This window comes from Zingiber officinale, chromosome 8A, assembly GCF_018446385.1.
Source record: "Zingiber officinale cultivar Zhangliang chromosome 8A, Zo_v1.1, whole genome shotgun sequence".
In the NCBI taxonomy this organism is placed as follows: domain Eukaryota; kingdom Viridiplantae; phylum Streptophyta; class Magnoliopsida; order Zingiberales; family Zingiberaceae; genus Zingiber; species Zingiber officinale.
In genome coordinates, this window is record NC_056000.1 from 101,781,922 (window position 1) to 101,806,145 (window position 24,224).

The 24,224-nt window shown below is 40.3% G+C and overlaps 1 protein-coding gene across 2 annotated transcripts; it reads left to right on the forward strand.

The window, feature by feature from the left end:
• On the forward strand, positions 1-22,318 carry LOC122009889. 2 transcript variants are annotated; one of them, XM_042566203.1, is made up of 3 exons: positions 1-328; positions 15,095-15,100; positions 22,268-22,318. In XM_042566203.1, exons 1-3 carry the CDS (start codon positions 79-81, stop codon positions 22,291-22,293), a joined length of 282 nt encoding a protein of 93 aa, XP_042422137.1. In that variant the 5' UTR covers positions 1-78; the 3' UTR covers positions 22,294-22,318. The 2 variants fall into 2 exon arrangements, with proteins under 2 accessions (XP_042422137.1, XP_042422136.1); XM_042566202.1 differs by lacking the exons at positions 15,095-15,100; positions 22,268-22,318 and adding an exon at positions 4,169-4,367.
• The last annotated feature ends 1,906 nt before the right edge of the window (positions 22,319-24,224 follow it).

Consider the following 24,224-nt stretch of genomic DNA (forward strand, 5'->3'; position numbering starts at 1 on the left):
CAGATTTTTATTTTATTTTTTCCTTTGGGTCTTTGATTCTGAGTTAGGGTTTCCTACTCCTGCTAAGATTTGTTGTCTATGGCGGCTTCCAGTGGCGTTTCGACAACCCTTGTAGGGACGGGGCCTTTCCTTCGAAGCAGCTCTTCCACCAGGTCATTCTCCTTTCTGAGGAGTTCCAGTGCCTTTTATTGCATTGGCACGAGAGGACCTTGGCGGAAGCTGGCTCTCCAGATGAGCCCTCGTTCTGATGCCTTGGTGGATCTCATGGAGAAGCAATCCGTGGGAGCTAGTGCCTCGGTGCTCGAGCAGTTCAAGATCTCCGCCAATCGTAAGTAGCAATTCACTTCCCTTTGTCCTTTTTTATTCCCCCCATTTTTCACGTTAGAAATCTATGACTTAATTCTTCGAATGAAGATCTATCTGTCAAAGCTAGAAGTTTACTGGTAGGAAAACATTCTTTTGCCCCTTTGTCGTGGGTTGAACTTTATGCTGCTAGATGTGTGTAAACGATCTGGGTTTATCAGTTTTGGTAGTTGAGGAGTTTAGTCTGTTTGGATTTGTGAGATTAACAAATTTGTTTAAAAATGAAAGTAATACTTCCGAAGTTCCTAGTTTAGTCGCAATTCCTATCTACATTAACCCTATTCAGGAGTTAAAATAGGGATTTTGATGTTGATCTATTTTCAGTTCTTTATCTTCCTTTCTTAAGTTTAGTCTTCCCTACTTTCTAGAAATGCTGTCTGTTCCAATAGTATTATGGTTAATTACCTTAACCCCAAACAACCCTTAAGATAGAAATCCAAAACCTAAATCCATATAACCTAATTAACCTACACAACCTAATGATGAATAAATTATCAATAGGTATCAAGATCATACCTAATCATCTAACACATGATCATAAAAAAATATATCCAAATTCGAAACATGATCTAGAACATGTTCCAACCAAAATTCAATTCAAACCTAACCCTAATTCAATACATAGAGAACAACTCTTTCGCCTTACCTTAATTCTAATTGTTGTTGCTGTTGGATGGTTTACTGCCGAAACCAGAACGTTCACAAATAGAACGGAGCAGATCAAGCCTACTGTTGATGCTGGATTAAGGTGATTGTTACTGACGGGACTGAGGGATTCACCTCATGATCACAGAACCTATCTCACTCGATCAATCAGCTCAATCAATGAATCAAGCAGTGAATTTGTGACAGCTGCCAGTGATCGACGTCGCCTGATCAACAAACCACAGAGATGGAAATCAGATATTCGGTTTCGCTCCCAATGAGCACTTGGTGATCACGGCCAAGAATTTGTAGCCGGTGGCCAAGATTTCTCTCCGATGATGGCTCTAGAGCACAGATTAGAGAGGGTGAGGGCAAATGTAGAGAAGAACCCTAATCTAGCCAATACACAGATCCAGCGACACCTTACCTCCAAGATCACTTCTCGGTGGCATCGCCCGATCCAATCCGAGATGGATCGCACTGTGAACAGCACGATGAGAGCTAAGGGGAGGTCGATCGGTTGGGAGACGACGCGAATCAAGCCTTTGTCGTGCCCTAGGTACCATGCCGTCGACGTCCGTCGCCGAATCCACCGAACAACAACCCCTCAGCCGAAGATGACCTGAAGCCCGTTGGTTCCCGTCGAGCTCCGGTGACGTGCTCCTCCAACCTTGCCGTCGAGTCTTCCGCAAGAGAGAACGAGAGGAAGGGATCGGGATCGGGCAGAGGGAAACAGAGAAGAAGAAGAGTCTAGGAAGGGGATCGGGATCGGTTTTTGGGGATCACCGTTTGGGAAAAATAAATAAAAAGAAAACAAATTTATATAATAAAACATTTCCTCGCTTAACCGGGTATCCTAAACAGGCGTTAACCGAACCCGTTAATTTGTCCCCTCAAAACCCGTCGTACGATCTCCGAAAAATTCTCAAAAAAATTCTTAAAAATTTCGAAAAATTTTATATGGCTATTTCTCAAATAACCCTATTTATTTAAATTTTCTGATATCTCACACAGTTACTCATGCTTGGACTTTAGGAATACTTTTTGAAAATGACCTTAGTTAAAATTTTACAAGTTTTTCAAGTTAAGCATTTTTCAAAATAAGTTTAAGATTTAGTTAAGTATTATTCTCAAAAAAGAAAAACAAAACTTTTTTTCCCAAATTTTGACTAAGTCTCTATATTTCAAACTCTGCGTCTAAAGCAATTTTAAATATTTTTATGCTAAGTGTCTTTCAAATGCTTATTAAGTTTAGCTAAGTATTTTTTCAATTTTAACTAAGTTACTTTTCAAAGTCAAAAACTTCACTTAGCTAAAAGTTTTACAAAAAAATTAAGTGTTTAATCCTCTACTTAAAAGCTTTTATATTTCTTAAATTTTTTTCATTCTCTCTTTAAAAGCTAAGTGTTTATCTAACACCCTAGTTTTGAAAAAATAAGATTACTCTCAAAACTAACTAAGAAAATTCAAATTGTTTTGATATATGGCAAAGGGGGAGAGTATAGATCAATTCAAATTCAATTCAAAGAAAATTAAAGAAAAGAAAGTTTGAAATTTTTAAGATTTAAAGGGGAGTCCATTAAGGGGGAGCTGTATTTGTGCTTATCATATTTATGCTTGTGCTAAACTTTTGCTTATGCTAGTAACATCTTTATTATCTTTTTGCTTAATTTTGAATTTCAGTTGTCATAATAAAAAATGGGGAGATTGTTGGTGCGGGAAGCATCCGACGATCAAACCTTAGTTTTGATAATGGCAAAAGGGATTCAAAGTTAAGTTTAATTGTTATCTAATGTGCTTGAATGAGTTTGCAGGAAAGTCCTAACTACGGTTAGGCAGGTGGAAAATCCTAAGGGCGGTAATCTTAGGTCTTAGGGGGAGATAATCCTAGGTGGAGGAAAAACCCTAGGGGGTGGTAACCCTAGGTCCTAGGGGGTGGTAACCCTAGGTGGAGGAGAACTCCTAAGGGGAGTAACCTTAGGTCCTAAGGGGAGGTAACCCTGGTGGAGAAAACCCCTAGGGGTGGTAACCCTAGGTCCTAGGGGGTTGTAACCCTAGGCGAAAAGTCCAGTCGGTCTGGAGGATCATTCTAGCATCATGTATGCTCTCCTGAGTGGAGTAGGTGAGGACACGTTCCCCACGGAGGGACTCTAGGCGTCGGTTCGACCTAGGATTTTTGGTAGGAAATCCGAAGTCAGAACCAGACAGTCCGGAGACTGTCAAAGTATTTTGTTTATCATAATTATATGTGTTAACTTTGTTTTGCAGGATATGTTTATGTTTTTTGGACTAACATGTCTTGCAGGTATGAGAGAATAAGGTTTTCCCTTGGATGAACAGTGCTCGAGGCACCTCCATAGAGTTTGGAGGCGCCTCGGGTGCAAAGGAGTTGAAGTCTGTGCACAACAGAGCTGGAGGCGCCTCAAAGGATATGGAAGCACCTTGGACTGGCAATGGAGGCGCCTTCAAGTGGATCAGAGACGAAGAATTCAGCATTCATCCACGCGACTGACTTGGTAGGTTTGAGGCACCTTGGAAGGGCTTTGAGGCGCCTCAAGCAGGCTTTAAGGAGGGTTCGAGTAGTAGTTGTTTTCATCTATTAACAAGCAACATTTCTGCATCCAGCTGCTAACGAGAAAGTTCCAACAAAGCTACAGCAAGTTCACGACGACCCGACACTCCGATTTTGTCAATTTTCTTGTCGTCGGTATATTTTATTACTGTTAATTGTGCACTTAATTGTAATCCATTATTGTATCAAATTTGTGATATTATAGTTGTTGCCCACCGAAAGTGATCAACGATCGCGAGCCTTGGAGTAGGAGTCGCCCTAGGCTCCGAACCAAGTAACTCCTTGTGTCTTTCTGTATTGCATTTATTTTTTTGCTGTGTTACTCATTGTTTTGTGAATCCGAAATGCATGAAAGCCATGAGCACTATTCACCCCCCCTCTAGCGCGATCTCGATCCAACATATGGTACAACATATGAATATGGAAGCACATAAATGAACTAAACGGAGTATATTTTGGGATTTACCATATTGAATAGTAATTTAATTCATCATAATCTGGACGTAATGCATATTGAAATTTTCATTTTGTTTATAAGATGTGTTGGTTTATAAGATTTTCTTTTTGTTTGCTTATTTTTTGATATAGGTAGAAGAAGGAATTGGATTGAGAAGGATCTCCATGAGATTATCTTCTACTTTATCTTTTTCATGTTTTTGTATGAGATTGGAATTTGGATACTATGACATGTTTGTTGTAACTTTGTTGTAGTGTTTGGTTTAGGGTGTTAGTTGTAGTTGTATATTGTTGTAATTTGTATTGTTGGATGATGATGTTTGTTGTATTGTTAGTTTTATGTTCTTAGTTTAAGTTGTATATGGAACATGTTTTGATGATGTGCGTGTTGGTGCAATATCCTTTAGGTCAAGGTTGACATGGTTGACCAAGCTTGAGTCTTGGTTTGAGTTTCGATGTTTGACAATATATTGAGTTTAGATGATATGGACAATGCAGGTGCAATTGTTCATTTGGGGAGATTGTTGATACAATTCTCGCTTGGTCGAGGTTGACCAGTTGAGATGTGAAGGAAAGTCAAGTAGGTCAAGGTTGACCGGATACCTGACTGGGAAGTCCTTGTGAGTGAAGCCAGGCAGAAGAAAGTCCTAGTGAGTGAAGCTAGGCAGTGAAAGTCCTGGTGAGTGAAGCCAGGCAGTTGGGAAAGTCCTAGTGAGTGAAGTTAGGTAGAAGGAAAGTCCTGGTGAGTGAAGCCAGGTAGAAGAAAGTCCTGGTGAGTGAAGCCAGGTGAAAATCCTAGTGAGTGAAGCTAGGTGAAAGTCCTGGTGAGTGAAGCCAGGTGAAAATCCTAGTGAGTGAAGATAGGCAGAAGGAAAGTCCTGGTGAGTGAAGCCAGGCAGAAGAAAGTCCTGGTGAGTGAAGCCAGGTGAAAATCCTAGTGAGTGAAGCTAGGTGAAAGTCCTGATGAGTGAAGCCAGGCAGTTTGAAAGTCCTGGTGAGTGAAGCCAGGCAGTTGAAAAGTCCTAATGAGTGGAGCTAGGTGAAAGTCCTGGTAAGTAAAGCCAGGCAAGGGAAATTCAGATGGGTCAAGGTTGACCAGACATCTGATGAAAGTCCAAGTAGGTCAAAGGCATTGACCGGATACTTGGCAAGAGGAGAAAAGTCCAAGTGGGTCAAAGGGATTGACCAGACACTTGGTGAGAGAGTCCTAGCTGGTCAAGGGTAACCAGATGCTAGGTTTTATGTACCAACAAGTCATGGTTGACTGGATGTTGATTTAGGGGGCTTTGGACTTGGTTTGGGCGAAAACCAAGATCTGGATCGATCAGCCGATCGATTGGATATGCCCAATCGATCGGGTGAGTCCCCGCGACAAAGCTCCTCCCAATCGATCAGTGGATCGATTGGGGAGAAGCATCGCACGAACAGAACACCTCTGGATCGATCGGTCGATCGATCCAGAGCCCCCAAATCGATCAGTGGATCGATTGGGAGGCGCAACTTCGCGCGATAAGCCCTGGATCGATCAGCCGATCGATCCAAGCATTTTTCCAGAGCACAGAGGCGCTCTAGATCGATCAGCCGATCGATCCAAAGCCTCCCCGATCGATTGAGAGCAATCCAATCGATCGGGATTCGACCGTTGGCGTTGTTTATAGCTGCAGGCGTTCGAGCACTTCGGTAGAACTTCACCGATTCATCTCCAATCTTCACCAACGACTCCACAACATCTCTTGAGGTTTAGATCGCCAGTTCTTGAGGGATCTTGGAGAGACATCCAAGTCAAGAGGCGAGAATACAACAAGAAGGAGAAGCTAGGGTTATGGTTTTCAGTTGTAAAACCTGTAAGATTTCTTGTATTTGTTTTTCCCTTTGCTTTCTTCTTGTATTGAGAGATTGTAGGGCTTCTCCGCCTTTGGTAGTTACCATAAAGGAGTGTTATTCATAGTGGAGGGTGTGTGAGTGTGTGGATCCTTGGACTAGTCACCTCCAAAACCTCCTTTGGAGGTGGATACCAAGTAAATCTACTTGTTAGCGTTGTGTGTGTTGTTTCTTGTTTATTTCCGCTGCACATCTTTGAAGAAATAAGCAACGTCGACCACGAGAACGCGACGAGCTATTCACCCCCCCTCTAGCTACATTTTGGTCCAAACAGTACGTGTTTGAGTTATATTATTGATGTTTGTATTCATTTTGTTGTACACTAATATGTTAGTTGATTTTTGTTTTATATTTGTGTTTAGTTGTGTATTATATATATATATTGAATCTATTTGAAAAAAATTGTAATAGGAAAAATTATTGAAATTAGATGGGTCTAGATGTTTTTGTTTAATTTTGGGACGAATTTTTCAATGAAATTAGATTCGTCGGAAATATCGTATTTTATCGAAATACTGCAACGAATTTATATTTTTGTTGGAAAATTCCCACGAAAATATAAATTTATTGGAAATTTCCAACGAATCATTTTTTCGTTGGATATTTCCAACAAAACGAAGAATTCGTTGGAAATTTCCAACAAAAATATAAATTCGTTGGAAATTTCCAACGAATCATTTTTTCGTTGGAAATTTCCAACAACAGGAAGAATTCGTTGGAAATTTCCAACGAAATTACATATTCGTTGGAAATTTCCAACGAAAAAAATGATTCGTTGGAAATTTCCAACAAATTTTGATCTTCGTTGAAAATTTCCAACGAAAAAAATGATTCGTTGGAAATTTCCAACAAATTTTGATCTTTGTTAGAAATTTCCAACGAATCACTATTTCCAATGAAAATAATGATTTGTTGGAAATTTCCAACGAAGATCAAAATTTGTTGGAAATTTCCAACGAATAATGTTTTCATTGGAAATTCCCAATGAATATATATTTTCGTTGCGGAATTTGTATTTTGTAATTTTTACAATAAATAATCATCCATCGCAAATATGTTTGCAACGAATACATTTTTTCGTTGCTAATTTACGACAAATTTAGGTTTCGTCGTAGATTTTTTCTGCTGAGATTTACAACGAATATTTATTTTTGTTGCAAAATTTCCAACGAATTTTGCAACGGATATTGATTTCGTTGTAAAATTTCCAACGAATTTACAATTTTTCGTCGCAAATTTTTGGGACGATGTATTTGCAACGAATTTTTTTCGTCGCAATTTTCGTCTCAAATACAATTTCCAACAAATCTTTTTCTAAAATTTGTTGCAAAATTCGTCCCTAAGTGACAGTATTTTTGTGGTGTTGTCTTCCCTTGAAACTCTAGTACCGGTGGAGAAACAAAAGATGGGGAAAGTGTTCTTAGGTTCGGCGGTAATGAATATCACACATTGGGTTCTAGGTGAGTGTTTTTATATAAAGTGAAGGCGTTAATTTTGTTTAAATTCTATCAACTATGCCATATAAATCTTATTATATATATATACCAAGTCGTCAATTTGATATTGGATAAAATTTCCTATATATATCCATATCTATATCATATATACATAGTAATATTTAATTCACATATTAACATTTATTATACATAAGTTTTTTATATAATTTATATTACATATTACATATACATATTTATAAAATATATGTATGATACTATAGTTTACACTTTCCAACTATATAATTATTTTATATCATATAAATATTTTATTTCTATATTAATTAGATATCCATCTATGATACGTAATATTTTTAATTCATATTAGAATTTATTAATACTAAGTCATTAATTTTATATATATATATATATATATATATATATTTGATTCAATATTAAATTAATGACTAATATAAATGATATATGATATATATAAAGTAAATGTAATGGACGTGCACTTTTTAGAAAACTATAAAATATATATATATATATATATATAATACGACGGATTCAGAAATTCATGCATGAAGGACGATCGTCGAACCCCTCTCTGAATCTATATATATATAATATAATTCTCATATTAAATGTTTTAGTTATTATCTATAAGTTTCTTATATACATATTATATTACATAATACATTAAACGTTTATAATTTCTATATACATATATTATAATTCCTTATATACACGTTTTATATTATATATTTTATATTATACATAATATATTATTTATATTTTATTTTTACTACATGTTACATACATAATATTATATATATATATATATATATATATATATATATATATATATATATATATATATATATATATATATTCCTATTTATATTATATATAATTGATTAATCCATAATTATATGTTAACTTAATTAATTTAAATCTATCTATATTAATAAATTCTTAATTCAATTGAACGAACACTCTTAATTAATCATTGGTATGCGGATATTACATTCTTGGAGGCCACGGGTGCATCTACGAGGGCATCGACGGCATCTTCCGGCTTGAAGAGTTCCCATGGCTGGAGGACCTTGTCGACCACTTATACTGTTGGAGATCGGTGGCCAGGTAGAAAGGGGATTTGATAGATGATGCTCCCAAAATGATTACTTCACTACAAGTCTTAGTTGCGCAAGTAGAAATACAAATACTAAGACAATGAAAGTAATAAGAATACAAACACTAACACATTTCCTTTTACATGGTTCAGAGATTGTTTGCTCCTACTCCACAACTTATCTTTGAGGTGGGTAAACCTTCAATCCTTCGATGGATTAGTAACCGACAATCTCCAGCTAAAGTTTTCTCCTTCTCGGTGGAGCAAACCACTCACAAGGCTCTCTTCCTCTTTTATAAGATGAGACTTATGTTTAGGAGGAAGAGAATTAGCTTGGAAGCTTGAGGGAATTACTTGGAGCATTCTAGCAAGAATCAATAGCCTCCTCCATCCCTCAAAGCATCCTTAAATAAAGTGGAAAGAGTTGATCACAATACAACTAATTTCCTGCACACTAGTCGACTATCACTTCCATTAGTCAATTGGTGCTACGGTTGGATGTAGCCAACTGCTACTCTATAGAATATGGGATTCTACCAACGGTTGCCAAGGGTCACTTACTAGTCGACTGGTGAAAGTATCAATTAATTGGTAACTGTTGGTTGAGCAAACAGAATGCTTCTGTTCGCTCCTAGTTGACTGCTCAGTCGACTGCAACTTCCATCAATCGATTGGTCCCGATTACACACTCACACTCATTCTCTACGGAGTCACCCTTTGAAGCCCTCTTCCTCGGCCTTTGTCACTCAGATGCACTTGAGCTCGCGGCTCCTCTTCGTGTCATCCTTTGCATTGCCTTGAAGTCCGCTTCCTTCGGCTCCACTCCATTGCTCCTCGTCCGGCGGCCCCTCGGATGCCTTCCACATCATCCTTCACCATCTCAAGGACTCGAGCCCTAGGATGAACTTCCCAAACTTGGTCGCACTAAGCACCTCCTACATGACTCAAGCACATATCAAACCAATATGAAAGCCTAACTTAAACTCTTTGACACATATACATCAAAATCATGATCGTACCCAATCAAAATTAGGTCGATTGCTCCCACAATCTCTTTCTTTTTTATGTGTAAAAATATGTTTAAGTTAAGCATAAATAATACTTGAAAATTAAAAGCAAAATGTAAACATTGAAGCATAAATCCAAGCTCCCCCTTAACATATACTCTATCAACTTAATTTTTAAGTTTTTACCCAAATTAGAAGAAATACAAATTTCTAACTTAAGTCTTCCCAAATCTCCCCCTTTGACACCATCAAAAAGATTGCCACAAACAATCATACATTCTATGGTATCAATTTTGACTTAAAAATACCCAAAATCAACTTTTGAAAGTGCTGGAAAACAGCTACAGTCAACTGCTAACTATTGTAGTCGACTGGCACAAGGCCAATTTGAATTTTAATATTGTGAAGCTAATTTCATAAATGCAAAAAAATTCAAAAAATTTGAAAAATCATGAAATTTTAAAAAGATATTTCTTTTAACGTCCTCTAACTAGGAAAAATATATTTTCATGAAAATTCAAAATATTTTTGAAGTTTTGATAAAAACTCAAAAACCTTGAAAACATTCAATTTGTATATCAATTTGAAACTTAGTTTTAAATTCATATGTTTCAAATTAACTATACCATTGTAGATAAACATAGAACTATATTGAAAACATTTAAAATGTCCAACTATGATCTATGGACAATATGTCAATTAATTAAATATTTGCTTTCCCCATAGTTGATCTATAATCACTAAAAATTTGATATATTTCATAACCCATCAAAATACCATAAGCATAAGTGAATTATGAGTATCATCCTATCATCTCACATCTATGTTTAGAAATATAATGTAAGTCATTGTGAGATGAAATGAAGGTAACCTCTACTTAGCTTTCTTATCATAAATTTCTATCAAGGCTAAGTGTTTCCCTTTAAGTTTCAAGTCAACCATTTACAAAGGATTTGAATTAAATCTTTTATGGTTGACTATCCCAACAATCCTCTAACCCTTGAGGATTGATTTTGACATCTAATAGAAATTCTTTCTAATTGAGTTGACCAAATACTCCTTGGGAATATATTTTCTATCTATTGTCTTTGTCTTGGGTTGCCCCTAGTAATTAGACAATGATAAGACTTTTCATTATTGGATTCCTTATAACCTAAACCCTTTTTATTGAAACTTGCCCTTTGGCTTCTAATAATCATGCTTAGGGTATTTAAGCCAATTTTAAAATTTTTAAGAGCATTGGTATGGTATTCTACCTTTTCCCTTAAGTTCTTATTTTTTTTTTCTTCTAAACATGATACATTTAAACTAGAAGACGAAGCATTCATGTTATTATCCTTAAGAGTCATGGATTCTAGTCTTTCTTCAAGCATGTAAATATCATATTTCAAAGACTTGTTCTTTATTTTTGCCTTGAATAAATCTATATTTGTACTTGTAATAATTTTAACTAGAGTGCGAGTGGGTAGATTATATACCTCACTGAGAAGTCCGAGTTGGAAGATTGTCCTCTCCCTTCACTTGAGTTCCCTTCTTCTTCTTCACTTGAGCTCTTTCCTTCTTTATTTTTAGATGAAGTGGAGGCTATGTCATCAATTCCCATTAAGGCGAAATGGGAGACATGGTATTCTTCTTCTTCCGATGATAATGGATTATCCCATGTTGTCTTTAGGTTTTTGACCTTCTTCTTTTTTTTCTTTTGTTTTCTTCTTTTCTTCCTTCTTCTTTTCTTCCCTTTTCTTCAAGAGGGGGCATTGATCCCTCATGTGTCCTTCTTCTTGACAATTATAGAAAATGCCCCTTCTTGTCATACTCTTGCCTCTTGAACTTCTACTAATATGAGATTTATTAGTGGAAAAATTCTTAAATGCTCTTCTCATTTTTCTTACCATATACACCTCTTGATCATTATCTATTAAGGTGTTTGATTCTTCGGAGTCAGATGATGGTGAGGATGAAGACTTCTTCTTCTTACCCTTTTCCTTGTTTACCACAAGGGCTACTCCTCTTAATATATATGCTTCTCCATCCAACCCTTCAACTCAAGTTTCATGAAGCTCCATGGTTGAGAAGAATTTATCTAGAGAGAATTTCTCTAGATCCCTTGAGAAGTAGAATGAATCCACAATGGACATCTATGTTGTGGTTCTTGGGAAAGCATTGATGGCTTTCATTATGACATTTCAGTTGGAAAGTTTCTCACCTACACTTGTTAGTCCATTTAAAATTTCTTTAATTCTAGCATGAAGTATAGATACATTTTCTTCTTTTTCGAGTTTGATGTTGTTGAGTTATGTTCGAAAAAGATCTCTTCTTGCTAATTTTACTTCTGAGGTGCCTTCATGAAGATTCACTAGTTTTCCAATAAATCTTTAGCACTCGTGTAGTTTTCAATGCTAGTCACTTCTTGTTGGGGAAGCACATTTAGTAGGTGATGCATTACCTTTGAATTTGCTAAATGCTCTTCCCTTTGCTTCTTGGTCCATCTTGTTATGTCGATTGTCTCATTGTGTTCATCCTTAGGCACTTCAAAACCACTTCTCATGATTAGCATTATATCAGTCCCCAGGGCGTAGCACAGCTGGGAGCGCATGGTTTCGTGGTCGAAAGGTCCAGGGTTCGATCCTCGGGGTGTCATTGTCTGGGGTTAACGTCCCGGCAATGCGCTTTCAACTGTGTACCTACATTTACCTCTTTCCATATCCGTGGGACCGGCTCTGCTGATGTGGCGGTTTCACATGATTAGCATTATATCAAAATCGATATCAAAAAATACCTCCATTTTTTTCTTCCACCAAGAGAAGTCTCCTTCGAATATGGGTGGTTGGATGTGTGAGTCGGTCATTTTGTCAAAAGTGCTCTTCTCGGTGATTAGTCCATTGAAGGGCATTCTCGCTCTGATACCACTTGTTGGAGATCGGTGGTTGGCTAGAAGGGGGGGGGTTAGATAGACGGTGCTCTCAAAATGATTACTTCACTACAAGTCATTAGTTGTGCAAGCAGAAATACAAATACTAAGACAATAAAAGTAATAAGAATACAAACGCTAACTCATTTCATTTTATGTGGTTCAGAGATTGCTTGCTCCTACTCTACAGCTTGTCCTTGAGGTGGACGAACCCTCAATCATTCGGTGGATTAGTCCCCGACAATCTCTGGCTAAACCTTTATCCTTCTCGGTGGAGCAAATCTCTCATAAGGCTTTCTTCCTCTTTTACAAGATGAGACTTAGGTTTAGGAGGAAGCGAATTAGTTTGGAAGCTTGAGGAAATTACTTGGAGTATTCTAGCAAGAATTAATAACCTCCTCCATCCTTCAAAGCATCCTTAAATAAAGTGGAAAGTGTATATCACAATACAACTCATTTGCTACGCGCCAATTAACTGTTACTTCCATCAGTCGACTGGTGCTACCATTGGATGTAGCCAACGACTACTCAACAGAATCTGGGATTCTACCAACGGTCACCAACAATCACTTACAGTCGATTAGTGAAAGTACCAGTTAACTGGTAGCTACTGGCTGAGCGAACATAATGCTTCTGTTCACTTCTAGTCGACTGCTCAGTCGACTGAACCAGTCGATTGCTCAGTCGACTGCAACTTCCATCAGCCAACTGGTTCCAATTACATACTTACACTCATTCTCTCTTGAGTCATCTTTTGAAGCTCTCTTCCTCGGCCTTCGTCCCTCATATGCACTTGAGCTCATGGATCCTCTTTGTGCCATCTTTGCGTTGCTTTGAAGTCTGTTTCTTTCTGCTCCACTCGATTGCTCCCCGTCCGACGGTCCCTTGGATGCCTTCCACATCATCCATCACCGTCTTAAGGACTCAAGCCTTAGGATGAGCTTCCTAAACTTGGCTGCACCAAGCTCCTCTTGCATGACTCAAGCACATATCAAACCAATATAAAAGCCTAACTTAAACTCTTTGACATACATATCAAAATCATGATCATACCCGATCAAAACTAGGTCGATTGCTCCCACATATATGATGACGGGATTCTGATCGATGAGGGTCGAGGTGATGGTGGCGGTCGCGAGGTGGGTCTTGATGGTGATTGTGTCACCAAGTCACTACCCACGTTGTACTTGTACTTCTTGTCGTGGGTGTCAGTGGCGAGCATGGCGAAGGCATCGTTGTAACGCCCGAAAATTCTCAAAATTATTTTAGGAATATTCTATAATTTTTCTGGAATTTTAGAATATTTTTATGAAATTTTTAGAATAGCAGAAGTAGTAAAAATAAATAGAAAACGAAAATAGCTTACGCGGGAATTGAACCCGAGACCTATGGGTCCTATGACTTGTGGTGAACCATGGTAACCAAGTGAACTCAGCAGGGCCGTGCTGAAAGGAAAGGGGATCAATTAAATTTATATTTGAGATGAGCGGAAATACCCACTTAATATAAATAGGGAATTAATGGGTGAAGAGTTATTTTTTCTCTTTTAACGTGACTTGCTCCTCCTCACCCTAGTTTCCGCCGACCCTCTCCCTTCTCTTCCTCTCTCGGCGCCAACCACAAGAACAAGCAAGGGTTTGGTTCCAAGGGCAATTCCGGCGACGACTCCAACACGAGCGGTTCGTCGTGAAGAGCGTTCTTTCGGAAACCTAGCGCTTAGATTTGTAAGAATCTTCGCACAAGAGGTAAAAAACCCTTCACCTGCAGTATAAGTAGCTTTTCGTACGATTCTATGTTTTTAAATTAGTTATATGCAGACTTTTCGACGCATAGGATGTATTTAACCCTTCTCGCAGGTTTAGGGATTTAGTTGAGCACCTCTAGATGGGCCAGACACGTTTTCTCCTTTCAGTTGGAGATTCTAGACGTTGTCGGGTGCCTAGAGGTGGTCTCCCTAATAGAGAGGAGAGTTGGAGCACACTAAGTGTTCGATAAAATGCTTAGCTCAGTAAAATGCTACAGTAGACAATTTTTAATAGCTCAGTAAATGCAATAGAAGAATTTAAATAGTTTAGTTAGTCTTGCTACAGCTTATATGGGACTACGGTCCAATGGGTGGGCACCCACACTCGCCTCTAGGTTCAGATAACCTAGTAAAAGCAAGATAAATTAGTTAGCTATGATTCAGTATTTTATTTTCAGTAGGGGCACTGTACAGGATTAGATATCCATTGGGTTGGGCTCCCATAGTCGGTCCCCAGGTTTAGATAACCTAGTAAACCTTACTAAATTTGGAATTTGCAACCCCGGATTTAGTTAAGGATGCACGCATAGCATGTATAGTTGCCGGGCCCATTAGCAGTATGATTATGTATTTTAATCTATTATATTATAGTTTTTCAAAACTCACAAGGGTTAGTTATGATAGTTGAGTTTGAATTCAGTTCCAGCTTAGCTAAGTTCATGTTCAGTTCAGTTTCCTTTATTGATACTCATGATAGTTTATGATTAGCTTGTATGCCATGCTTTAGTGTTCATGTTCAGTGATTTCAGTATGCCATGTGTTAACAAGTTCATCATATGTTGGATAGCATGTTTTAAAAAGCATAAATGCATCGTATGCATGTTTTAGTGAGGTAGATGGTTTCTTACTAAGCGAAAGCTTATAGATACTTTCTTTTCCTTATACTGCAGATAAAGGTAAAGGAAAGATGGACTAGCGGAGGCTGGAGGACAATGCTACGAAGATGTGTGTGGGCAGGAACTTGGAATAAAAGATCTTAGGGATCTAACAAGCTTTATTTATGCATTAGAACTTTCAGCAAAATTAGTTAACTGTTAGAACCTTATTATTCTACACATAGTACATTTGCATGCCATGAATTAGTGAACCATGCGTGATATCATGTTTAAAATGTTAGCTAATACATGTTAAAAATGTTTCTAGCTGTTATAGACTTGATGTGTATGAGTTGGGCACGAAATAGTGCTGAAATCAGGGGGTCTGATTCGAAATCAGAAACCCAGATCGATCTACAGATCGATCAGAATTGGGTTGTGCCACTGGATCGGTCAGCTGACCGATCCAATCGCGAATAGAGAGTTTATGGATCGGTCAGCCGACCGATCCAGATGCGAACAGAGAAGTACAAAGCTCATTGATCGGTCAGCCGACCGATCAGTGTACTCCTGGATCGGTCGGTAGACCGATCCAGCCGCATACAGAAGCAATATAGCTTATGGATCGGTCAGCCGACCGATCCAGAGTTTTTCTCCGTGCTAGTATCAAGCTGGATCAATCACTGGATCGATCCGACAGCTCAATCGATTCATGGATTGATTGAAATGCCTGGTTACAGCTAGCAGGACATCCGAGAGGCATAGATTATCTTCCCTAGCATGTGTACAACTCCTAGGTACACCTAGAATATTAAGTTCAGATTTTACAGTAATCAGTTTAGTAAAATTTTAATCAATCCAGATTTCCGCAATAGTAATTTAGCATAGCATAATGTAGCGATCGGCCTCACAGCCTAGTCAGTAGAAGGTGGGTCGTTACAGAGTGGTATCAGAGCCAAGTTTCCATACTTCCTACACACACATCAGCATTGAACCTGCAGTATCCAAGTAAGAACATCTCTCACTTTCATTATGTTTCTTGTTTTCATGTTCAGATATAACTAAAGCATGCTTGTTTATGATAGTCGTTAACATGATAACAATAGTTACTCTATTATGCTTGTGTTAGTCATGTATGTCCTCTATGTCTCTAAAATGGCACGAGGACGCCCAGCTAGAAGGGCACCAGCTACTGAGCCCCAGCATAAGGCAAGCAGTTCAGTGCCTCCCCCAGACCTTACAGCACTAGTGGTTCAGTTACAGCAGCAGCTAGCTGAACAGTAATAGGAAATAGCCACCTTAAAGGCTAGTCAGCAGAACACCCCCACTGTCACCCCGGAGCCTAACTTAGCGACACCAGTAGTCTTAGAGGTTCCACCAGTCCAGCCTGTAGCGCCAGTAGCTCCAGCTGCAGGAACACAGAGAGAAGCCTATCTGATCCAGTGGCAGAGAGTCAAGCAGAGAATTTCTCAGGCACTAACGAACCATGGAATGCACAGGCCTGGTTCAAAACACTGGAGAGTACGATGGAGCTTCTGGACTGGCCAGAACATGAGAAGGTGAAGTGCGCCTCCTTCTGTCTGACAGGAGATGCACGTATGTGGTGGGAGAGAATTAGAGCGAAGCGCCCAGTAAACCAGATGACATGGGATGACTTCGAGAAGGAATTCTTTGAGGAATTCTTTCACATGCAGGTTACAAACCGTCACTACGACGAGTTCACTGAGTTTCGTCAGGGCAACCTTTCAGTGGAGGAAGCCGTGAAGAAATTCAACAGATTGGCTCGTCTATGCCCTGAACTAGTCAGCACAGAGAAAGAACGAGTCCGGTTGATGCTCAAGATGCTGAGGCCGGAAATAGCAATGAACGTGGCTGGCGGCGTTCATAGGCCGCAAACCACCGAAGAACTAGTCAGCAGTGCTCTGACCACCGAGCACTACCAGAACAGTATCAAGCAGCAGAAGCAAGTTCTCTCAGAGTCCAAGGGACATGGAGGCTCAGGTACTCAGAAACAACAGGGCCACAACTCCAACGGGAAAGGGAACTCCAGCAACAAGCGCAAACCAGAGAGTTACCCAAAGGGAGGACCAGCTAGTAAACAACCCAGTTATCCAAAGTGTGCTACTTGTGGGAAATTCCACCCTGGAATTTGTTGTAAGGGCACACGAGGATGCTTCGAATGCGGACAGGAAGGGCATATGGCCAAGCAGTGTCCGAACAAGGCCATTTTCCCTCCACCACAACCGATCCAGTACGAAGCCAACCCAGCACAGTTGCATCAGATGCAGGCCGTTTTAGAAGGTCCACACATCAGCCAGGGCAGACTAGAAGCCCCTCCAGCTATGACCAATGCGAGGATCTACTCACTCACCAGAGAGGACGTAGCAAATGCCTCGACAGTTGTCACAGGTCAGATTAGTATTTTACAGCAAAGTACAACTGTCTTATTCGATACTGGGGCAACCCATTCGTATATATCCAGGGCATTTGCAAAGAAATTAGCGATACCCCTAGAGGTACTCAGTAGTCAGTTTCTGACAACGCTACCGTCAGGAGAAATTATAGCATCCACGCACTGGCTCAGAGCCGTGCTAGTCATTATAGCAGACAGAGAACTCTTTTGTGATCTGATAGTGCTAAATATGACGGACTACGATGTCATCTTCGGAATGGACTTTTTGATCAGATACGGTGCCTCCATCGAGTGCCGTAAGCAGAAAGTCGTATTCCAACCTGAAGCAGAAGCACAGTTCGAGTTTATCGGAGAACCCAAGAGAAAAGCCAAGAAATTTCTCTCAGCTATGAAGGCACAGAAGTTAATGGATTCAGGAGGTACGAGATTTTTAGCACACGTAGTCGGGACAAGGACCGATAGCTAGCAGAGGTCCGAGTCGTATGTGACTACGAGCTACCAGACTTAGCACCAGACAGGGAGATAGAATTTGAGATAGAGCTCATTCCCAGACAAATCCTATTTCCAAAGCACCTTATCGCATGGCCCCAGCAGAACCGAAAGAACTTCATGAGCAATTACAGAGGCTGACAAGGGCTTCATCTGTCCTAGTCACTCACCATGGGGAGCACCTGTATTGTTCGTGAAGAAGAAAGACGGGAGCATGCGCCTGTGTATAGACTACCGGGCACTGAATCAAGTCACAATCAAGAACAGGTATCCTCTTCCCAGAATAGATAACCTGTTTGATCAGCTAAAGGGAGCATCAGTGTTCTCTAAAATAGACCTTAGATTAGGTTATCATCAGGTGAAGGTTAAAGAAGGGGACATACCCAAGACAACATTCAGGACTAGATACGGACATTACGAGTTCGTAGTCATGCCCTTTGGCGTGACAAATGCTCCAGCTACTTTCATGGACCTTATGAACAGGGTATTCAGAGAATATTTAGATAGGTTCGTTATCGTGTTCATCGATGACATCCTTATCTATTCCAGAACTCAGGAAGAACACGCAGAGCACCTGAAAACAGTATTGCAGACCCTTCAGCAGAATCAGCTGTACGCCAAGTTCACCAAATGTGAATTTTGGCTAGATCAGGTGTCCTTCCTGGGTCACATCATCTCAAAGGATGGTATCATGGTAGACCCCAGTAAGATAGAAGCTGTGAGCAACTGGAAAAGACCCAAGAACGCCAGTGAGATCAGAAGCTTTCTGGGATTAGCAGGTTACTACAGGAAATTCGTAGAGGACTTCTCCAGGATAGCCTCCCCACTGACAGCTTTCATCAGAAAGAACAGAAAATTTCAATGGATGGAGGACTGTGAGAATAGCTTCAGCGAGCTAAAAAGAAGATTGACCAGTGCACCTATTCTGACTCTACCAGAAAACACGGACAGCTTTGATATATATAGTGATGCCTCTAAGTTGGGACTAGGAGCAGTGCTGATGCAAGATGACAAGGTAATCGCCTATGCCTCCAGACAACTCAAGGAATATGAGAAGAATTACCCTACTCATGACCTTGAACTTGCAGCAGTAGTGTTCGCTCTCAAAATTTTGGAGACATTACTTGTATGGAGCTCAGTGCAGAGTGTATACAAATCATCAGAGTCTGAAGTACTTCTTCACTCAGAAGGATCTGAATATGCGACAGCGCAGATGGCTAGAGCTGGTCAAGGACTACGATATAGACATCCTCTACCACCCAGGGAAGGCAAATAGGGTAGCAGATGCACTTAGCAGAAAGTCCAGTGCTGCCCTATTATCTTTAGCAGCCATGTCACCGCCCCTACAGAAGGAGATCTCAGATTTCGGTCTCGAACTCATAGTCGGACAGCTCTCTACTATGACATTAGAGTCTACCTTGCTTGGTGACATCCAGACAGCTCAGGAGCAGGATCCTGAAATTCAAAAAATCAAGCAAGGTTTAGCAGCATCAGAGAGTGGAGAGTTCAGAATATCAGATAACGGGGTACTATATTTTGGTGACAGGTTATGTGTTCCAGATCAGGAGGAACTCAGAAGGAATATTTTAGATGAGGCTCACAAGACTCCCTACGCGATGCATCCTGGCTCCACCAAAATGTATCAGGACTTGAAGAAACATTTTTGGTGGCCTAGGATGAAGAGAGACATCGCGCGATATGTCACCACCTGCCTAACCTGTCAGAGGGTTAAGGCAGAACATCAGAGACCAGGAGGAGTTTTGCAGCCTATCCAGATTCCAGAATGGAAGTGGGAAGATATTTCCATGGACTTCATAGTGGATTACCCAGAACCACGAATGATTTTGATACCATCTGGGTAATAGTCGACAGATTGACTAAATCAGCCCACTTCTTAGCTATCAGGATATCCTACTCCATGGAACAGCTAGCTCAGTTGTATCTCAAGGAGATCATTAGATTACATGGAGTCCCACGAACCATTATTTCAGACAGAGACAGTAGGTTCACGTCACACTTCTGGGAGTGTGTACAAAATTAAAGTTCAGCACAGCTTTCCATCCTCAGACAGATGGACAGACGGAGCGAGTAAATCAGGTACTCGAAGATATGCTCCGAGCATGTGCCCTAGATTTCAAAGGAAGTTGGTGCAAATATCTGAGTCTAGCAGAATTTGCATACAACAACAGCTATCAGGCCACTGTCGGTATGGCACCTTACGAGGCTCTCTATGGGCGGAGGTGTAGATCTCCAATCTGCTGGTATGAGAGTGGTGAACAGAAAGAACTAGAACTTCAGACAGATCTAGTGGCAGATACCACAGCAGCTATACAGCAGATCCGCCAGAGGATAGAGACAGCTCAGAGCCGCTACACGGCGCAGACCTTTAGAGTTTTCAGTCGGGGATTCAGTGTTCCTCAGAGTAGCTCCCATGAAGGGAGTAATGCGTTTTGGGAAGAAGGGCAAGCTAAGTCCCAGATACGTGGGACCATACCTTATCAGCAGAAGAGTGGGCAAGGTAGCATATGAGTTAGAACTACCCCAGGAAATGTCAGCTGTCCACAACGTATTTCATGTCTCTATGCTGAAAAAGCATATCCCAGATGCCACCCAGGTGATTGAGCCCCAGTCGGTACAAATCCGCGAGGACCTCAGCTATGACAGTCGACCTATTCAGATAATAGACCGAGCAGTTAAGAAATTGCGGAACAAGGAAGTACCATTAGTCAAAGTTAGTGGGCACAGTCACACAGCAGAAGAGGCAACCTGGGAGACAGAAGTCAGCATGAGACAGAAGTACCCAGAGTTATTCTAAGTTCGAGGACAAACTTTTTATAAAGTATGGGGGATTGTAACGCCCGAAAATTCTTAAAATTATTTTAGGAATATTCTATGATTTTTCTGGAATTTTAGAATATTTTTATGAAATTTTTAGAATAGCAGAAGTAGCAAAAATAAATAGAAAACGAAAATAGCTTACGCGGGAATTGAACCCGAGACCTATGGGTCATATGACTTGTGGTGAACCATGGTAACCAAGTGAACCCAGCAGGGCCGTGCTGAAAGGAAAGGGGATCAATTAAATTTATATTTGAGATGGGCGGAAATACCCACTTAATATAAATAGGGAATTAATGGGTGAAGAGTTATTTTTTCTCTTTTAACGTGACTTGCTCCTCCTCACCCTAGTTTCCGCCGACCCTCTCCCTTCTCTTCCTCTCTCGGCGCCAACCACAAGAACAAGCAAGGGTTTGGTTCCAAGGGCAATTCCGGCGACGACTCCAACACGAGGACGTTCCCCTCCGCGAGAAGAGCACGTGGACGCGAGCGGTTCGTCGTGAAGAGCGTTCTTTCGGAAAACCTAGCGCTTAGATTTGTAAGAATCTTCGCACAAGAGGTAAGAAACCCCTCACCTGCAGTATAAGTAGCTTTTCGTACGATTCTATATTTTTAAATTAGTTATATGCAGACTTTTCGACGCATAGGATGTATTTAACCCTTCTCGCAGGTTTAGGGATTTAGTTGAGCACCTCTAGATGGGCCAGACACGTTTTCTCCTTTCAGTTGGAGATTCTAGACGTTGTCGGGTGCCTAGAGGTGGTCTCCCTAATAGAGAGGAGAGTTGGAGCACACTAAGTGTTCGATAAAATGCTTAGCTCAGTAAAATGCTACAGTAGACAATTTTTAATAGCTCAGTAAATGCAATAAAAGTATTTAAATAGTTTAGTTAGTCTTGCTACAGCTTATATGGGACTACGGTCCAATGGGTGGGCACCCACAGTCGCCTCTAGGTTCAGATAACCTAGTAAAAGCAAGATAAATTAGTTAGCTATGATTCAGTATTTTATTTTCAGTAGGGGCACTGTACAGGATTAGATATCCATTGGGCTGGGCTCCCATAGTCGGTCCCCAGGTTTAGATAACCTAGTAAACCTTACTAAATTTGGGATTTGCAACCCCGGGTTTAGTTAAGGATGCGCGCATAACATGTACAGTTGCCGGGCCCATTAGCAGTATGATTATGTATTTTAATCTATTATATTATAGTTTTTCAAAACTCACAAGGGTTAGTTATGATAGTTGAGTTTGAATTCAGTTCCAGCTTAGCTCAGTTCATGTTCAGTTCAGTTTCATTTATTGATACTCATGATAGTTTATGATTAGCTTGTATGCCATGCTTTAGTGTTCATGTTCAGTGATTTCAGTATGCCATGTGTTAACAAGTTCATCATATGTTGGATAGCATGTTTTAAAAAGCATAAATGCATCGTATGCATGTTTTAGTGAGGTAGATGGTTTCTTACTAAGCGAAAGCTTATAGATACTTTCTTTTCCTTATACTGCAGATAAAGGTAAAGGAAAGATGGACTAGCGGAGGCTGGAGGACAATGCTACGAAGATGTGTGTGGGCAGGAACTTGGAATAAAAGATCTTAGGGATCTAACAAGCTTTATTTATGCATTAGAACTTTCAGCAAAATTAGTTAACTGTTAGAACCTTATTATTCTACACATAGTACATTTGCATGCCATGAATTAGTGAACCATGCGTGATATCATGTTTAAAATGTTAGCTAATACATGTTAAAAATGTTTCTAGCTGTTATAGAATTGATGTGTATGAGTTGGGCACGAAATAGTCGAATCGTGGGTTCGATTCAAATCGAACCCGGATCGATCTACGATCGATCGAATTGTCCCTTTGGATCGGTCACCGTGACCAATCCATGTGAAACAGAGTTAGCGTCTGTTATGGATCGGTCGGCACCGATTCGATGCGAACAGATCGGCCACCGACCGATCGCTGAGCCATCGATCGGTCACCGACCGATCGACTCGGATCGGCTCGGTGAGACCGATCCACCGCATACGTATAATATAGCTTATGGATCGGTCACCGACCGATCCATGTGTTCTTCCCAGCATTGTCGGATCGATCACTGGATCGATTCGACAGCCCAATCGATTCATGGATCGATTGAAATGCCTGGTTACAGCTAGCAGGACATCCGAGAGGCATAGATTATCTTCCCTAGCATGTGTACAACTCCTAGGTACACCTAGAATATTAAGTTCAGATTTTACAGTAATCAGTTTAGTAAAATTTTAATCAATCCAAATTTCTGCAATAGTAATTTAGCACAGCATAATGTAGCGATCGGCCTCACAGCCTAGTCAGTAGAAGGCGGGTCGTTACAATCGTTGTTGGTCTTGAGGAGCTGCTGCGAGTAGTAGAAAGGTGTGCCGTGTTAGAGGAGGTGGGAGGCTTTGCCCGGGGCGGTGAGGTTCTTATATTTGTCGGCGAAGGCTCTGACCGCGGCATCGATGGGGTAGATGACGATGAGGCTGACAACGAGGTTGGACTCGATGGATTTGAGAATGTCCGGCATGGCGAGGAGTAGATTGACAAATTCTCTGCAACCCTTGCGCGACATGAGGTCAGTGAGATTGACTGTGGCCAGAGGCGCAACAGGGGCCTTCGCCTCAGGGGAGGATATGATCGAGCTCACCTGGAGGATCGAGAGATTGTAGGGCATCTCCTTTATGGATTTGACGAAGGCGACTAGCGGCGCGCCGCTAACGCCCTCAGAGAAAAAGGTGACCCTTCCCTTGCTATGCTCGGTGATGTTGATGAAGCCGCTATCCAAATGGCGCGTCCGGAGTTCTCGAAGACGGATGAGGCGAGGGTGGACATGGGTGAGTCAATCGTATCATATTTACGGAGAAATTAATAATAGGGATATTATTTGGAGCAAAAATAAAAGAGAAGAAATATAAATAGAAATGAAAATATTTAAGGGACATACAGTGAGAAAAATTGAAAATAAGAAGGACATGATAATGTATTTCAGTTTTTTGTCCTCAAAAACCATGTCTGGTAGTTTTTGCTCCACTTGTACAAGCGTTTGATTAGGTTATTTTCCCTCCATTGTGTTCTTACCGTCCTAACTACTTAAAATGAATTCTCATATAGGCGGAAAAAGTCACCAAACATGACACAAGAAGGATACAAATAATCATAAGCTGATATGAATATATATGAAATTTTAACTGAGCCAAGAGGTAATTAATTCTCATTAATGTTTTCTTATCTTCCCATATATGGTGGTATATATATATATATATATATATATATATATATATACCAAACTCGCTCTTGTTTTCCCGCTGCTACCCCACGATCTCCGACCCACAATCGCGATGACGTCATCCTGATTCCAGCTGGTGTGCTTCCACAATATGATTACGCTGATAACTACCATAATTAGAATTTGCTCAAAACGAAACCGAAACGCGTCGCCGT

Excerpts from the sequence above, each read along its gene's own strand:
- LOC122009889 (XM_042566202.1), top strand. The coding sequence starts at position 79 with ATGGCGGCTTCCAGTGGCGTTTCGACAACCCTTGTAGGGACGGGGCCT. Across the intron at positions 329-4,168 it reads GTTCAAGATCTCCGCCAATC|GTAGAAGAAGGAATTGGATT; the intron begins GTAAGTAGCAAT and ends TTTTTGATATAG.